Here is an 18,763-nt window from a genome sequence, read left to right as displayed (position 1 = left end):
TGTTCCAAACTTGTAAGACCTCCTTTTATCTTCGGAACACAGTTTAAGATATTTTAGATTTAGTCTGAGAGCTCTCAGTCCCTCCATTGAAACTGTGTGTACGGTATACTATCTATGTCCAGAAAGGTAAGAAAAACATCATCAAAGTAATCCATGTGACATCAGAGGGTCCGTTGGAATTTTTTGAAGCATCGAAAATACATTTTGGTCCAAAAATGGCAATAACAACGACTTTATTCAGCATTGTCTTCTCTTCCGTGTCTGTTGTGAGAGAGAGTTCAAATCAAAGCAGTCTGGATATCCGGTTCGCGAACGAATCATTCAGTTCACCAAATCGAACTGAATAGTTTTAAACGATTCGCATCTCTAATACGCATTAATCCACAAATTACTTAAGCTGTTCACTTTTTTAATGTGTTTGACACTCCCTCTGAGTTCAAACAAACCAATATCCCGGAGTAATTCATTTACTCAAACAGTACACTGACTGAACTGCTGTGAAGAGAGAACTGAAGATGAACACCGAGGCCGAGGCAGATAATGAACAAAAGACTGACTCATTCACGAGTGAAGAACCGGTTGCATTGGTTTTCGGATCACCAGTCGTTCTTTCGGACAGTTCGATTCAATAAACCGGTTGAAGAAAACGGTTCACCGGTTCTTTTGCGCTTAACGTAATGACGTCATTTGCGATGATTGCCCTTGATTCAAGCCTTCAGTTTACCCGCGCTCATAACACTAGCACAGAATCAGTTCAGAATCAATCATCAAAAGAATCAGTTCAGTTCAGATGCTCTGTGTGTCGGTCTGCTTCACGCTGAATCACACATGCGCAGTATCATCAGCTCCTCGGTTCACGAATTGGACGCATCTGACAGAAACGGTTCTTCACTCGTAAAAATGGTGTATGATCTTTGTTTGCTCCAACTGCTTCTGAACATCTTCTATCTCCCTTTTTAACTCCTCGGCCCCTTGTCTGACCCGTGACCCGTGTCTGAAGCTTACATTGGAAAAACACCAACTTGTTCACGTCACTACCGGTGTGACTATAAACAGGCACTGGGAGAACACGTCATCCTCTTCTTCGTCTTCACTGACTGTTCTGTTTGAAGCATGCATCTGAGAGAACTGGTGAGAGCGATCTTTCTCTGTGTATCATGGCAACTACTGGCAAGCGTTTTGACAATGTGTGCATCCGTGTCTGCGTTATTTGTCACCCGATGACACACGCGATCTTTGCGTCATTTGTTTGGGTGAATCTGCGTGCATTGTGAGCGTTTTTTCAAGAAAAAATATCTCCGCCCCTGCTTGTCTCTCTTCGGCCATCTGCTTCCAGTGGTTCAAGACCCGCGCTGCTGAGGCACGGAGGAGAATGAGCTTGTGAGAATACAGGTGGATCTGTTTGAATGTTTAAAGAGGGATTTTTCCCTTTCGCGCTCGTAATGGCAGCAGACGAGAGAGAGCCTCGGGAAGATGATGTTATATCTTTAACACTTTCTGATACTGAGGTTAGTGCTCTGCTGGATCTTTACCCAGGAAAAGTGGGAGATATTTGTGGATGGTGAAGAAGCTGAGGCTGAGCCTTCTCAATTCTCCTGCCCTGCATATGTAGAGATGTAAGAGGTTATGGTCTGTGCCATGGCAAAGTTAGACTTGCCATGAAAATGCGCCAACAAGGTAAAAAAAAAAAAAAAACATCAATGAGCGTTATCTTTCCGACCATAGCCCTCCAGCTCAGGTGAGCCTTCCATTTCTGCATGATCTCCATACAGATATCAAAAAGAAATGAAAGAGGCCATTTTTTCTCGCATCCATTTGTTTCGGCATAAGAGTAAATCTGCCGACATTGAGGTGATGCGCGAAGGCAGCTATGATAGGATGCTCCCTGTAGAAAGAGCTAAAAAATAACATTTCTATCTGAAGGGGAGGCATCCTCTCTTAAGCTCCCTCCTTGCCATCCAAGCCCCTTCAGAAATTCACCTGGCTTAAATGGCAAGGCATACGCAGCAGCAGGTCAGGCTATGGTTTTGTCACACACGATGGTGTTGCTTCAAGCATATCAAGCTGATCTGCTAAGGGACCTGGATGGAGGCAAGGGCCTTTCTCCTGATCAGGTAGCCGCGCTGCACTTCTCTCCATGCTACCAAGCAGGCCACCTCCGCCATGGGCGGGACCATGGTGGCAGCGGAGAGACGTCCGTGGATGAACCTGGCAGACATCGGGAAGAAAGAAAAGGCTTTCTTCTCGATACTCAGGTTTCGCCTTCTGAACTTTTCGGTATTTCCGTTGAGATGGTGATCGAGAAGTTTAGGGAGACGAAAGCACGCTCTGCTGCTTTCAGATCCTTCGTTCCACGAAGGTCCAGGTCTGAGCCCGAACAACATAGGGGTCCTTGCCTGTCTCAATCTGAGGATCAAAGATGAGCACAGAAAGCTAGTGTCGTGACTCGTGCTCCTCTCCTGCGGGCAAGGGTAAGAGGAATCATGGGTCACAAGGAAATAAGCAGAACCTAAGGGATGTGATCCAGACGAGGCAGCATTCTCATCTTAATCAGAGTGATAACGAGGAATCTACTCGTTCCCTTCAGGTATTTTTAACTTCTGCTTTTATCCTCCCCTTCCTAATTCCCATGTAACCACCAGCTCTCCACCTGATCAAGGTTAGGTGGAAATCTCTCGCATAACAGTCTCCTATACTTATGTGTATTAAATTGCTGGTGGTTATGTGTCTACTAATAAACTCTGTGAGTTTCCTTTGCAGTGCTTAATTACAGTGTTTACTAAACACTCGCCAGCACCAGCCATCCGGCTTCATGTCCCGGTATTAAGTGGCTGAGATCACAGGTTTCTGCTGGAGCCTTCTTGATCATCAGGCCTGGCACAGCACTGCAGGGAATTTCATGGATGTCTGGCCAGGTCATCCTGACAGGTCTCCTGGCCACTTAGTGGTGCTGTTGCATCTAGCGGGAAGCGGAGGTGGCAGTTACAGAAGTCTTCTTGTATATGCTGTTGCTCCCTCATATAGGTGTTGCTCCCTAAGCTTGCCTCTCTCTTGCGATTCAGCGCCTCTGCGATGCTTAGGAACCTTTAGGTACACACGCTAAGCTTTGTGTACTTTCTCAAGACCACATGGTGGTCAGTGTGCACGTGAACACTTTGCACACTTTCTAAAAGTGGTAAGTGTGCACGCAAGTCTCGGCGCACTTTCTGAAATCCTGTACAGTAAGGGTTACGCGCACTGCTTCGCTCGCTTTCTTGAGATGATTCCTTGGGCTCCATTCAGCCAGTTTGTATTTATTTATACATCTCAAGCATCGCTTCCCTCAACATGAGGGGCTATTTGGGTGATTCTCATGGTAGTTTAGCAGCGCTCCCCTTTTTTCCAAAAAGGGTCGCCTATGAGCACACTACTCTGAGCTCGGAGTTCTCATCTCATATGAGACTGAGTTCCAGAGCGCTCCAGTATTGTTTCCTTAGATCGAGTTGACGACTCTCAAATATACTGTTTTGAGATGCACCATTCCATCTATGAGCTGCTTTATCAGAGTGCCACGAGAGCCCCTCCTTAGAACAGTATTTGAAAATCCATGCTATGGTAAGTGTGCACGTGAAGTCTTTGCACACTTTCTGAAATCCACACTGTGGTAAGTTTGCACGGTAGTATTCTGTGTTCTTTCTAAAATCCTATATGGTGAGGGCTTTGCGTGGTTGCTTCGTGACTTTTCTTCAGTTGGTAAAGCCCCGTTCATCTTGGGCGCCACTCCACCTATGTATCCTCGGATACCTATCTAAACAGGGTGTTGCTACTAGAGAACTGTTGAGACAGCTCTTTCATTAAGCTTATGTGTAAGCTAGCAGTAGCCCCATGTGACAGGCAAGACTAGGTGTAAAATGATAGGTTCTTAGCCGTATCACTTCAAAGGAATCTTTCTTGTTTCCAAGCCTTCAACTCTAACCCTGGGCCGAGGCCCTAACAATTAAGTTGGGTATGTAGCTTAGGCCTTTGGCCATAATGGGTACACAAGACAAGGTGTCACAGACAGTCGACTAAACGTCCCAGGGGCAACTCCCGTGGAAATGGTAGAGCTGGTACTTAGTGCTCGCCATGAATCTGGCCTGCACTCCCCTCAGCATGGCGGCGTGGGTATACTGTTCCCCATAGCACCCCCTAGAGGACGCAATTCGAAGTTCCCTTTAAAAGGAGTATTTCAGGTTACGAATGTAACCATGGTTCCCTGAGTAGGGAACGAGACACTGCGTCCTCTAGCTCCCTGCTTTCGACAAAAGCTTCAGATGAAGAAGTTAATGATGTATTCTCCCAGTGCCTGTTTATAGTCGCACCGGTAGTGACGTCAGAGGCTGTAGCCGGCCAACAAGTTGGTGTTTTTCAATGTATGCTTCAGACACGGGTCACGATGAGGTGTTCCCAATAGTGCCCCCTAGAGGACGTAGTGTCTCGTTCCCTACTCAGGGAAACATGGTTACATTCGTAACCTAAGACGTTTTCATGTAGAACCATGTCCACAGCTGCAGCTTCGGGAACTGAACAATAATCATGTCCAGTCCTCTCCACATCAAAGTCTATATCTTCTTGGTCTACGTCCGAGTCAGGATCAGGGGTCAGCGGTCTCTCTCGATGTTCCCAATCCACTCAACCACTCAACTCAACTCAACCACAAAACCTTTTTCTCTATGGTTAAGCTGCCAAAAACTAGATATAAGAACAACCAGAAATGTTTGTCGCTGTTAAGTTTCGCGCCAATCACAAGGTTATCGCATGGGTTAGCGTCAGATGTAAATACGGAACTGCAAACTGTTAGCCCAGTAGAGAGTGTAGTCGGAAACACGTCACAATTCCCACTGCATAGAGTATATATACACCCTATAACGTACACAAAAGATAGATAACACTTACGTTTTAAGATACTTGTATTTCTTCTCGTTTTTATTTACCCTCATGAGAGCCAAATAAAGTTTTGTAATTTTTTTTTTTTTTTATGTCGTTACATCGGTTGGAGCATATAAAAAATATAGAAAATGATTCATATTTTTTTCTATGTCCTTTGTAGAGGATGTCAATAAATAAATATATAGACATGAAAAGGCATGTATGGGCAAAAATAATGATTTATTTTTTTCATTCACCAATCAGTTTTTAATTTTCAGACTCTTTTTAACCAAATTTTGTACAAAGATGATTCTCAACTATGTTATGAAAGATATAACAGAATGATCTGATGTGCTAATTTTATTTATTTATTTATATGTGTGTGTAAAATATCCATAAACTGATATTCACATTTTATTCAATGTATCTATATACTGCACCTTATTTGCATATTAATGTATTCATGGGGCAAACCATAGTGGAAAAGAGAAGTGTTATAAAGGGAGTAATACCTTGGCAACATTTTCATAAGAATATCTCATATTTCAAAAAAGACAAAAGTCTATGGACTGGGCCTGAGTGGTTTCAAAAAAGCATTTAAAAATGCATGTCAAATATGCAGGTTTAAAATAAAACTGAAATGAGTAAAATATTAACTTAATTTAAAATAATTTATACAAAAATATTTTCCAATCTGAATGTAAGTGGTGTGACATGTGCGTAACATGAAGTGTGATGGGTTTCATTTTTCACTGTCCCATAAACGCATGTCAACTCAAGTGACGTTAGTTCTGTTCTTCTCATGAACCCCATCACTCATTACTCCAGACGTGAAAATCCCCCAAATCACATTTTAAAGTGGATTAACAAATACCAAATCTCTTTTGGAGAGCTCAATAAATATTTAGGTTTTATTTGTTTTTGTTTTTCACAAGGGCGAACAAAATGTCCAAACAAAAGATTGACACCTGAAAAAATGTGAAAATTTGTATTCAGACTCTAACATTTTTAAAGACAAAACACACATTATTCTCAACAAAAAAAGTGAAAAAGAAACTTCATTTGAATATTCGTGCTCATCCGCTCTCCTATAGTATCCCTGAGTTTAGATTAAGACTGTCCAGTCGGTCTGATCCACGCGGCTGGTACCCACTGCAATTCATCCTGAGCTCTCCTCACAGCGGTCAGCAGCTGCACACATGCAGCCTGCAGGCCATCGTTTACTATCACATGATCAAAGAACTGACAGTAATGCTGTTCCATATCGCATCCCGCATCCTCTATCTCCTGAAAATCTTCATCCTGATGCAAATATAGAGATTGATGGAAAAAAATTTACCTTTAAGACACAAATCATACCTTGAAAGGTGAAAAATTAATTGAGTGGACAGAGATAAAGATGCTAGCTCACCTTAAAACATCGGCTGGTGTAGTAATTTGTGATGATATGTGAGTTCATCCGTGTGCTTTTCATCTGCTCAACACTGGGAGGCTTTATAAAGATGACATAAGCCCTCAGCTCTGCAGTCCTCACAGACTCTAATGCCTGGAGGTCAAGAACATAGAAAGCAAAGTAAAGCATCAGAACAAGTCAGAATCCAGATCAGACAACCATTTTTGCTTTACAGTAGCATAATAATAGCACACTCCTATTCCAGGGATATTATCAATGAAACTTTATAGATTAAAAATATTATAGATAAAAAAATTTAAAATAAAAAAAAAGAAATTATAATAAATGAAACCAAAATAGTAATATTTAAATATGTAATGTTATAATAATACAATAATAAAAAATAATACAATAACACAAAAATCCAAAAAAGTAACTAAAATTAAAATAAAAACTTAGAATATAAAAATAAAATAAATTAATAAAAACTATAATAGTATAGTTTAGTTTACTAATCATATATCTAAGCATAATTTATTTGTTAATATCTAGTATTTTTTCGGTTTTAGTTTTTATTTATTACTGGAAATAAATGAAAACTAAAACTGAAAAAAATAAATAAACCTAAATAGTAAAACTATAAATAATAAAACCTAAATATTAACAAATAAATTAAGCCTAAAAATAAAAAAAAGTGCTACAGTTGTCATGGCAGGATTTCTAATTTCTGTTTAGTTTACATACTTTATTTTAGCTCTAGTTAACAATAATAACCCTAATAGTATATTAACAATACTAAAATAACACTGTTCCCTTCAACAGATCTGAACACGAGTTAATCGCCCACAGTAAGTTTAATATGCAAGTTAAAGTGTTATTCAGTTTCCTAACTTGAAAGATTTATAAGATTTATCGCAAACACCACTTTTAACAGCACAAAGCAATATATTCCCAAGAGAAACTCACATATGGCTCGATGTCAATCACACAGATCTTTCCACTGGCCAAGACATCTTTAACCGCATCTACACTAGTGCCATAGAGATGACCTCTCAACTCCCCAAACTCAATAAACCTGAGGAGGAAAGAGAAAAAAAGTCACTGGCCTATCTAAGGTTAATAAAAACATTTTGTTTGATTATACATTGCCTCTCTGAGTATAGCTGAGTATATTTGGGCCACCTGTGATTGCTGACCATGGTGTCAAACTGCTCTCGACTGATAAAGTGATATTCTCTGCCAGACTCCTCATGGCATTTGGGTGGCCGTGTGGTATCTGAATGGAAATGAAAGTCAACTTCAAAATTAGCACACGTGTCCACTTTTACATATGCATAGTTATATCACACAAAGTCATATCTATAATATGAAACTCACGGGGAACGGCTCCTTGGTAGACCTTTGGATTGATCTCAATTAGCTTCCTGCGTAATTCATTTACCCCGACCCCGGACGGACCTGATGGCAGAATTTTGGTTCAGGACACACATGATAATGTGCAGGCAGGGTTGGTTGTACAAGGTGGTATACAGGTGATTCTCAATAAATTAGAATGTCGAGGAAAAGTTCATTTATTTCAGTGATACAACTCAAATTGTGAAACTCATGTATTTAAAAAATTCAATGCACACTGACTGAAGTAGTGTAGTATTTGGTTCTTTTAATTGTGATGATTTTGGCTCACATTTAGCAAAAACCCACCAATACACGATCTCAACAATTAGAAAATTATGACATGCCAATCAGCTAATCAACTCAAAACACCTGCAAAGGTTCCTGAGCCTTCAAAATGGTCTCTGACAATCATTGACATGCTTCACAAGGAGTGTAAGTCACAAAAATCCATTGCCAAAGAAGCTGGCTGTTCACAGAGTGCTGTATCCAAGCATGTTAAGAGAAAGTGGAGAGGAAGAAAAAAATGTGGAATAAAAAGACCAACTGAGAGAACCCCAGCCTTATGAGGATTGTCAAGCAAACTGGATTCAAGAATTTTAGAGAACTTCACAAGGAAGGAATGGACTGAGGCTGGAGTCAAGGCATACAGACGTGTGAAGGAATTTGGCTACAGTTGTCATATTCCTATTGTTAAGCCACTCCTGAACCACAGACAACATCAGAGGCGTCTTACCTGGGCTAAGGAGAAGAAGAACTGGACTGTTGCCCAGTGGTCCAAATCCTCTTTTCAGATGAGAGCAAGTTTTGTATTACATTTGGAAACCAAGGTCATGGAGCCTGGAGGAAGGGTGGAGAAGCTCATAGTCCAAGTTGCTTGAAATCCAGTGTTAAGTTTCCACAGTCTGTGGTGATTTGTGATGCAATGTCATCTGCTGGTGTTGGTTCTTTGTGTTTTTTGAAAACTAAAGTCACTGCACCTGTTCACCAAGAAATTTGGAGCACTTCTAGCTTCCTTCTGCTGACCAGCTTTATGAGGCCCACACTGCCAAAAGCACCAAAAGTTGTTAAATGACCATGCTGTTGGTGTGCTTGACTGGCCAGCAAACTCAGCAGATCTGAACCCCATAGAGAATCTGTGGGGTATTGTCAAGAGGAAAATGAGAAACAAGAGACCAAACAATGCAGATGAGCTGAAAGCCACTGTCAAAGAAACCTGGGCTTCCAGACCACCTCAGCAGTGCCACAAACTAATCACCTCCATGCCACACAGAATTGAGGCAGTAATTAAAGCAAAAAGAGCCCCTATCAAGTATTGTACATTTACAGTAAATTAACATACTTTCCAGAAGGCCAACAATTCACTAAATGTTCTCTTTTCATTGGTTTCATGAAGTATTCTTATTTAAGATTAGTGGGTTTTTGTTAAATGTGACCCAAAATCATCACAATTAAAAGAACCAAAGACTTAAACTACTTCAGTCTGTGTGCATTTAATTTATTAAATACATGAGTTTCACAATTTGAGTTGAATTAATGAAATAAATAAACTTTTCCTCGACACTCTAATTTATTGAGAAGCACCTGTAGGTGTATTTTTCTGGCTGATTGTAGCCCACTCAGACACACTCACCCAGCAGTGCTATGAGGCGGTGTGGGTGCTCTGGATGGTGCTCGTACCGCACCACCTCCTCATACGGGTTGTCTAGTGAACTGTAACAGCTCGAGGGGCAGCGTACGGTGCAGAACTGGGATGATCCAAAAGCCTGACCTCTCCGTTGGCGACAGAGACGCAGACTTCGTCGAAAACCAGCTGACATACACAGAGAATAAAAACACGATCAATAATGCACACAGTCATATGATGCTACTGTCACGATCATTAGATGGAGTGCCCATGAACTTCAGTAGAGGGCACTCCAATCAGGACCATTCCACATCAACCACCAGATGTCACTCGAACTCTAGCACCTCTCATCTGTTGCACCACACCCGAACTACATTCCCCATGAGTCACTGCATCACAATCACCCTGCCACACCTGCACATCATTCACCAGCCAATTTCCTTGCCACACCTGCACCTCATTTACACACACATAAAAGCAGCACACTCACTCCCACTCCCTGCGAAGTCTTGTTTAGCCAGTCTGACATTTCCTTGTGGTTTCCTTCTGTACCTGACCTTTGGATTGTTTATACCGACTCTGATTCTCTGCTGCTTGCCCCCGACATCTGCTTGTTTCTGTTATCAATTCTGATTATCCCTACATACCTGACGCCGTTACAAATCATTGCCTGTCTGACCATTCTCATCATTAAAGTTCTGCACATGGATCCAAACGTCTCTATCTCATCATTACAGCTACAGAATCAGGAACAGACAGTTAATGAATGGTATGTGTTGTATTTTGTTATTAATCTACTATAAATAATACACTTAATATCTTCCACCTGACTAGTCAATATGAAAAATTGTGACCTGCACTCCTTTAAATCAACAGTATGTGCAAAATGTTAGTTGTAGATAAACCTAAGTTTCCTTCATCTAGTATTTTTCAGTTGTCCTCATCTAGTGTTTGAATAAGCTATAATAAATATAAACCAGTAAATCTTGTAATATCTGAGAGTCACTCACTCAAATAAATCCCCTCAATGTTGGTGCTGAATTCACTCTCCTCTGAAAAATGACACAAGACACAGTTAATGCATCTACTGACGAATGCAGAATAATTATCAGTGACTTGAATAAAGTATATCATATTAGCACAAGCAGCTGCAATTAATATAAAATTGTATGATTTCTACACTTACCATCCTTTAGCTCTTCTGAAGAATCATCATGAAGGACACAGGAACATAAGTTTTAAGAGACAATAATTTTAAAGTGTTTAAAGCTGCACTTTTCTCACAAATCTAGTTGTTGCTGTAGTTGTAAGAATGGCCCTAAATCTGAATTCACTACAGTTTACTCCTGATATATTCAGGACTTACCCACCAGATTCAAACGCCTCCTCATCTGTGCATGAAGAAGCAAAAACAAGTATAAAACACGTTACATAGATAAGGTTTTAATACTCATTTAAATCAGACAAGAAAACGTACCTGCTTCTACAAATTTTTCATCAATGGCAATCAGTTCATCTTCTGTAAGAATAAAAAAGAGGAAAAAAGAAAGAGATCAGAGACGAGCCTAAGGTGTGTTACACACTGCACACACAAGCAGTGTTCACAGAAATGTTTCTTGAGCAGCAAATCAGAATATTAGAATGATTAAAAGGATCATGTGATACTGAAGACTGGAGTAATGATGATGAAAATTCAGCTTGACCATCTCAGGAACAAATCACAAATAAAATATAATAAAAAAGGAAGCAGCTATTTTAAACTGTAAAAATATTTCACAATTTTACTGTACTGCAGTTTGATCAAATAAATGCAGCCTTGGTGAGCATAATAGTCTTTATTAAAAACAATTACTTCTTTTAAAAACAAATCTTACTGGAATTAGAAATTCTAATAATTCTAATAACCTACAGGCTTGTGTTTTTCTAGACTCTTGACTGAATGCTCACCTTCGTCCACTGTGCTCACTGCAGGTTGGCATGAAAACAAAAAACAGCCAATACATAACAGTTGAATTAATCACATATTGAGTAAATGCACATATAAAACAATAGCAGCATATGCTGTTTACTTACAGGTTTTGACACAAGTGTGAGGATGATAAGGCTGAGAACACCATAACTCTTTCTGCTTCCTACAAAGGGACACACAGTCACATTTTGGTTTTAAAAACGGGCCCGGCAATGATTATCAACATATTCGTATTCAAGTCACCTGCCAAATCTCATCACATCATCACACAGTCTATGTGTGCAGATGTGTAATTATTCTGTCACTGACCTTTAACCCTCGACTACTTAGAACTGACCTTTTCAGCAAGCTGGTGGAAGGAATGAGCCCAGCGCAGGCAGAGATACTGGGTAGTTTTACAGCCTGCCACCAGAGAGTGTCTGACTGATCCACAATCTCCAGGATATCTCCCTTCTTGAACGCCATGCCAGCATCTGTGCAGGGAATGGAAGGGTCCACATGGGGATTGTAGTCCACCATGGCACGCACATACAGCTTGTGAAGAGAGCAAAAGCCATTAAAAACATCATACACATTCGCAGTTGATAGGCATACCGATAAATGCAATAAAACTTCCTTCACCTATTATAAAAAATAAAAAAACTTAAACAATCAGCAACATTAATAAATATGTCAAGGAGTAGTATACCAGTTGTCACATGACCTCATTATTACATGCATAATAATTCTGAAAGTGGAATCTAACAATGTCCTTTTGTTATTTTGTATTCCAATTTTGTATAAAATGTTTTCATTCTTCTTAGTCTTTCCAAATAATTATTGAAGATAAAGATGTTCTGGAATATTCATCATACTACAAATTGAAGGTCATGGCAAGTGCAATGCATTCTGGGATACAGTATACTGCACAGTGTGCTTTGTTTTGGGAAAATTAAGTAGTGTGTGTCACTGTTTCACTGGTTGCTGTGATACATGTGGTTGAATAAAAAGAGTAATATATAAGTAATACAAGTAAAATAGTAATATATAAGTAGCTAATTTGGGTATTCCATACTATAGACAAGTTATGATCTTGAGATAGATCTAGAATAGTATAGATTATAGACTAGTATAGATCTAGGGTTGATGTTTGGTAACGCACCATGGTTTGGTTGTTGACTGGCCTGTCAGTGTTGGGAACCACCTTAAACATTATGGTTCCATGGGAGTGGGCCTGTGGTAGGAAAAGAAGACACAAAACTTAAAACTGAATATGGTTGATTTATTATTATTTTCTTGTTGAAATAGAAGAATAGTCAGAATAGTTATTGTTTGGTACAGCAGAGCCTTGGTTTGTGATAAAAAAAAGAGTCATTTATTCTACTTTGCTGTAGAATAAATAATGGCACTATAATTTTCTATAGAGCTGCTGTACAGCTGAATTGCATATTGCAACATTGACGTTGGTATTGAACTGAATTGAATCGACACTGAACTAACTCAAAGTGAATAATGACATTTCTGCCTTTTATAGAACTGCTTATAGCTGAACTAAACTCATTTCAAATGGATGAACTTTACATTGTTATTGATCAACTGATCCAACACTGAACTAACTTGAGCTAAATAATGACACTTTGTCTCCATAGTTGAGTTTCCATAATTGATTCTAATAATTTCCTGTTTATTTCTTTGAAACTACTTTGGCACAGTGTGTATCAAGTTCTAAAGAAATAAAGGGCACTTGACTTTATCTGACATTGGTGCCGTGACCCGGATGGAAATGTGGGACATAAGTGTAACAGAATCCCATTTTGTGGACCAACATATAATAGGCGAGTAAATGTGTACTAACCAGAATTTGTATAATCTGTTTTGGTTCCAGTCCAAACACGGGTTGACCGTTTACCTCCACCAGCCTATCTCCAGCATGCAAGAGACCTTCAACAATCAACACACAGACAGGAGACAAGACTCCATGAGAAGTAATTCTGACATAGAGAGTACCGTATAAAATACGTGAGCATGGTATATCAGACACACATACAAAAACGAAGGATTCAGAAAAACAGTACAGCCAGGCAACCCTCACCACTGTGGTCAACCAGTCCTCCATGTATAACCCGAGCAATGTATATTTCCCCTGTCACATCATCTCTCCTGATTGTTGCTCCCTATACGTTAGAAGACAGCAGATATCAATCTAAATATCTACAAGGCTTCATTTTATATGAATCAAGCACAAAACATGCATTCATCAAACATCTGATGGAAGTGGTATGCCAGGAACAATATTTAATGAAAAACTGAACTGCAATGTTACATGATGATATGAGAACGGACAGTCATGGGGATCTTGAACCAATGAGAATGACCAATAAAATACCAAACAAAACAAAACATCACTTCCAAAAAGGTTAGACAATGGTAACATCAAGGACTGGTGGTAACAAATTAGATGAATACACATATATCAAAGATTTGAAAGACCTGCATGCTTGAGACAACAAGAATATGAAAGGATGTTCATAAGCATGGAAACGTGTAATTGGCCTTATTCCTTTTTCTTGTTTTCTTTTTCTTCTGGCTTAAGAAACATCTAAATGCGCTGCTTTTCACTTTGTGGTTTTGGGCCGGGCTGGACGTCAAGGAGCCATTGGTCATCTGGTGCTGGACATCGAGCTGTCTCCGTTGAAGAGATTGTGATGGCTTTGTTTTGGGATTAAAGGATTTCCCCTTTGATAGCACTGGCTGCTCCAGAAAAGTGATGGCAGATGACGAAGAAGAGGAGGAGGAGCTGGAAGGACAATGAGATGTGCGAGAGGATGAGGCAATAGCTGGACTGGTGGGAACTCTGAGCAATCTGCTACCCATCCGGTTAACCACTATACTTGTAGTCTCTGTGCCATGTGGTGATTCCAAAATTGTGTTGCTTGTGGAGACTAACTCTTGAAGCTTCTCCACTACATGTGTTAAAATCACCAAAGCCTGAGAATTCTCTTGCACACTCTCAGATATGCGTTCAGTAGCAGCAGCCATCCTCTCTCCAAGCAGGCGGACGCATTCTGAACTGCGCTCCATGCAGCTGGTGGCTTGCTGCAATGTATTCCGCAATTCATTCAGATCTTCCTCCTTTGCCAGCCTTGTATGAGAGCATGTGATGGTCTCCCTTACCCGATGACATTGCCATGGGCTTGGGGGGGCAGTTTGGGAATGGGGGGGGGGGCTGTTTTGGAGGAGGATTTGAAGAATGAAAGCAACAAGATGTTGACGTAATCCATGGGGAAGTTTGGGGAAACTTATGTAGCATAGAACTGCCATCACTCTCATTCCCGCTGTCTAAATTCTCAATAAAATGTTCTTCAGTGAAAAAAATGAGAAATGAATGGTGAAATGGTTGAAGACAAGAAGACAAAGAACACTAATTACATAATGCTTTCAGCAGAGGCATTCAAGTCACAAATCTTGATGAATGTAATAATAGGAACCTCCAAATCTAGTTTTGGTCCTTACCAATCAAAACAGAGCTACAGACAGAAGGGGTGGAGGAACTGAGGCTCTGTTTCCATAATATACTGTTATGACGGCAACTTCCCAAAGTGGTGCAGTGGTATATACAGTAGGGGTGGGAGCAATAACGCTTGGTGATGGTGGATTCTTGCTGGATGTTGAACCACCCACCCAGGGACGCTTGGGGACAATGCTTGGGGATGCAGGATTGTTGCTGGATGTTGAACCACCAACCCTGGGACCTTCCCACATGGCATCTATGCCTCCAGCCAGCTGTCCCCCAGCTGAGAAGGGTCCACAGGGGGTTTCTTGCCTTAAAGTGACCCAATGGCTTTGAAACTCTTTACCAGCTCCCGTCTATCCATGACAACACACACCTCATAGTTACCAGAAACACTTTTACTAGATAAAAAAAATATGAATGAACAAACATCTAAATGTAAATCTATTATTTAAGAAAATTAAGAAGAAAGAACCTCATGGCTAAAACTCTTCCAAAGCAACAAGGTTTATAACCATTTTTTATCACTAAACCTTGTTGCTATGCTGATCTGAAAGATGGGCTCCAGTAAAGTACACTGAAAGAGTCAAAATAAATCACAGGTTTGTAAAAGCAAGCCTTAGATTTGCCTGCCACTCCTTTTTCTGGTCATGCTCACCAGAGGCTGATTGTTTTTGACCAAACAAACAATCCTCATGGCTTCTTCATCTTCAGGCAGGTCTTTAGGCAATGGTGGCAAATCTGGCTCATAGTCTCTTAAACTTACTGTGTCATGAGCAGAAAGGAGAGCCTGAAAAACACATGTGGTTTCTGTTATTTCTGTGGTTGACAACACATTCCACACAACTAATAGAATCATGGAAATGGTCAACTTGAAAACCTTCTAATTAACAAAAAATGTAAAGCAACAGTGTCTACAATCATCTTCTGGTCCATAAAGTCTACCACACATCACTGCAAAAATGTCTGGGATGAGACTTTAGAAAGGTTCATTCAAAAAGAGGGTAATGGCCGAGAAACTATGCCCCTCAAAACACCATGCTGTTTAAAAAACATGTATTTATATCCTTATATCCTTAGATTGCTCACCTGTACATGGGGATGGCTTAGGAGGGCATATAGTTCTCGAACTTCATTTGAGGGTTTTGGGACTGCCAACAGGTCAGACAGAATCTAGAGTGCCAAAACAAGAGTCAGGACTGTAGTAGGAATTGAAAATGTTTTTCTACAAAAATTGGAGTCAAATCCAAGACCTCTAACAGACCCTCTAAGATAGGGGTAGTCAACTCTGCCCATCAAGATTTAATGTCCTGCAGTTTAGCTCAATAACACCAGCCTCTAATTTTCAAATAATCCTGAAGACTTTGGTTACATTTTTAGAACAGTGGATCCCGAAGGCCAAAGTTGCCCAGCCCTGCTCTAAGACCTAGATCCAAACCAATATTAGACCCCCTACAGCCCAGACCAAGGGCAACAGTAAACCTCATGAGCCCCAGACCAATTCAGGCCAAAACCTATACCCAACAGAGTAATAACATCATGTCAGTCGGGTAATAACATTATGTTAATTTGATGTCAAGAGGTCTAAAGACCAAGTACAATCAGTGGTTCAACCATAATTTTATGAAGCTATGATAATTTTTTTTTATTGCAAAATAGAATACAAAAATAATGACTTTATTCAATTTAATTGTTGTCTATGGAGGGTAAGATGCTCTCAGGTTTTGTCGATAATATCTTCATCAAAAAACTAATTTGTGTTACGCAAATGAGTTATAGGTCTTACGGGTTTGGAACGACATGAGGGTGAGTAATTAATGACAGAATATTCATTTTTGTGTGAACTAACCCTTTTGGGACAGTTAGAGTGGAGCTGACCTGTAGAGAGATTCCAGATGAATAGGAAAGATATGGCCTTGCTGGACCCTTTAGGTGCCTCTGGAGACATTCATACACCTGCAGACATAGAAGGAGATGATGAACCCTGACTTTTAACTCACTGTTAATAAGTGTCTGAAGGATGGACTCTACCTTTAGTAGGGAATGCAACCAGGGGGTGTTGAGGCGATTGTACAATAGTTCAGCTCCATTTATATCTTTATTGACAGAGCCCCTCACTTCAGCAACCACATGTGCCAAGATCTGTGTCAGGCCTGGAACATGCAATGCAAGCACGTTCGGAACTGAAAGCTGGTTGAGTACATGGCAGTTATATGTGATGCTCACTGCTTTTTTAGCAGCCACAACAGTGCTTAATATTAGCATGTTGTTAAATAGCAGGTCAAAACTCAATTTAAGTAGATACTTGCAGCATTGTACCTTTTTCTCCCATCTCCAGTGGAGCTGACCCAGGATCAGTCTCCACGTCTGGTCTCATTGTCAATTCTGGAGTGTTTTAGGGTTCAGGGAATAAATAAATGATGCGCTGACCCTCCTCATATACAGCTGCAAGAAAAAGCACATGAACTCAAGAAAAAACTGCTGACTGTTACATGCAAGTAAACTGGAAATTCAATCGAAATGTTGTGTTTTTACTGTTACTTCCTCTTCACTGTTGTGAATAAGACCTTCTAGCTTAGGATGCATTTCACAAAAGCACCATAAGGTTAAGTACCGTTGAACCATTGACACTAATGGTGTCTGCAATCTACTTAGTCTTACAATGCTTTTGGGAAACGCATTCTAGAACTTCTATGGTTGTAAATACAATTCAAGTTTCCAGCCTTACCTAATATAAGTGGTTCATATCTGAGACATGATGATTTGGATATGCACTTAAAATCTTTACTAACAAAAACTAGTGGTAATTTAGGATGGTGTGGCATAAAGTTCAGCACTAGTAACCAAACGTTCGTAGGTCCCTAATAGATTATTGGTCTATAGGGACTGTCCATATTATTATTGTAAAATACATTACTTTGAATAAAAACGTCAAGGTTATGACAAATTTGGAAATGAAAGACAATTGATTGGTTAAAGTGTAAGGGCTGATAATGCTTAGGTTTTAAGTTAAATCCAGAAATCCCGGAATGGAGGTGGTCCGCCAATGCCCTTAAGTAAAACACATAAATACAGGTTACTCCAAGGGGCCTGTTCTGGTAATAAGTGCACCACAAGTAGCTTAAAAAAAAAAACTGTACATGACCAATAACAATATCAGAGGGAAGAGCGTGATTTAAATTTCTCACCATTATTGGTAATGATCACTGCAGGTGAAGACACTGGATATTAATCTGCAGATCTTTTGAACAAAACAGGTGCACCTACTTTCAGACTTTATGACTTAATGGGTGTGATATAAAACTGGACATCATATTTTCCAATATTCTTTCTGAGAGTTACTGTCCTTTTAAAAGGGGTTTTACTTCAGTGTTTCTGCATTTGAGTCTATTTGCATAGCCAAATCTGATTTCAGACTACAGAATATGTCTAGAATTTGCACGTAACGATGCTGAATCCAAGTTGAGGAAGGGTTTAACAATCACAGTAAATAAACAGCATACTACATTTGTCGCAGAGGGAGCTTCCTCGTCATAAGTAAGAACTATAAACCCCATTCAGCCAGAGAAACTTATGTAGCAAATCCTGTCCACTCACCTCCCTCTTCCTTCACGTTCAGTTTGTCTTTCTGTTTGGATCCCAGTTTAGAACTTAACACACTGAAGAGCTTCTGAAGAGGGTTTGCATGATGATAGTCAGTTTTAACTCACTCAGATATAATGGTATAAACAGATGAATAAGGTGAATAGTATTCCATAAAGCACGCAGAAGTCATCTTGGGGAAAAGAAGTGTAATCCCTCTCTATCCTGCTTAATCCTTCACAAGCAAATGAGTCAGTCGGGGAGAGAGAGTGTAGGAACGTAGGGAGGAAATCAGGAAGGGAGGGATTGGAGACAAATCGGGATGTGTCTGTGAGTGAATGTGTGTCCTTTCATATTCTTTCAAATGTCATTCTATCACAAAACTCCTTTAGTCTTTCAGTTATTAATTCCTCATCACACAAT

At 40.0% G+C, this 18,763-nt stretch overlaps 1 protein-coding gene across 4 annotated transcripts; it reads right to left on the bottom strand.

Moving 5' to 3' along the window:
• Positions 1-5,108: 5,108 nt before the first annotated feature.
• Positions 5,109-18,592, bottom strand: LOC128016170 (MAGUK p55 subfamily member 4-like). 4 transcript variants are annotated; one of them, XM_052600618.1, is made up of 22 exons: positions 18,356-18,592; positions 17,078-17,203; positions 16,790-16,948; positions 16,608-16,714; positions 15,848-15,931; positions 15,417-15,548; positions 13,340-13,421; positions 13,103-13,188; positions 12,410-12,481; positions 11,606-11,802; positions 11,373-11,431; positions 11,247-11,264; positions 10,777-10,818; positions 10,670-10,690; positions 10,486-10,500; positions 10,310-10,351; positions 9,306-9,485; positions 7,658-7,738; positions 7,463-7,556; positions 7,247-7,355; positions 6,299-6,433; positions 5,109-6,189 (listed from the first exon to the last, which is right to left on the bottom strand). In XM_052600618.1, the coding sequence occupies exons 4-22, from the start codon at positions 16,704-16,706 to the stop codon at positions 5,998-6,000; spliced, it is 1,740 nt and encodes a 579-aa protein (XP_052456578.1). In that variant the 5' UTR covers positions 16,707-16,714; positions 16,790-16,948; positions 17,078-17,203; positions 18,356-18,592; the 3' UTR covers positions 5,109-5,997. The 4 variants fall into 4 exon arrangements, with proteins under 4 accessions (XP_052456578.1, XP_052456576.1, XP_052456579.1 ...); XM_052600616.1 differs by having other exon boundaries at positions 16,637-16,714; positions 16,790-16,911; XM_052600619.1 differs by lacking the exon at positions 18,356-18,592 and having other exon boundaries at positions 16,790-16,911; positions 17,078-17,104.
• Positions 18,593-18,763: the final 171 nt, after the last annotated feature.

This window comes from Carassius gibelio, chromosome A6 (assembly GCF_023724105.1).
Source record: "Carassius gibelio isolate Cgi1373 ecotype wild population from Czech Republic chromosome A6, carGib1.2-hapl.c, whole genome shotgun sequence".
Lineage (NCBI taxonomy): Eukaryota > Metazoa > Chordata > Actinopteri > Cypriniformes > Cyprinidae > Carassius > Carassius gibelio.
Note: the sequence above shows the minus strand (reverse complement) of the source record. Positions and strands in the feature narration are given on the sequence as shown.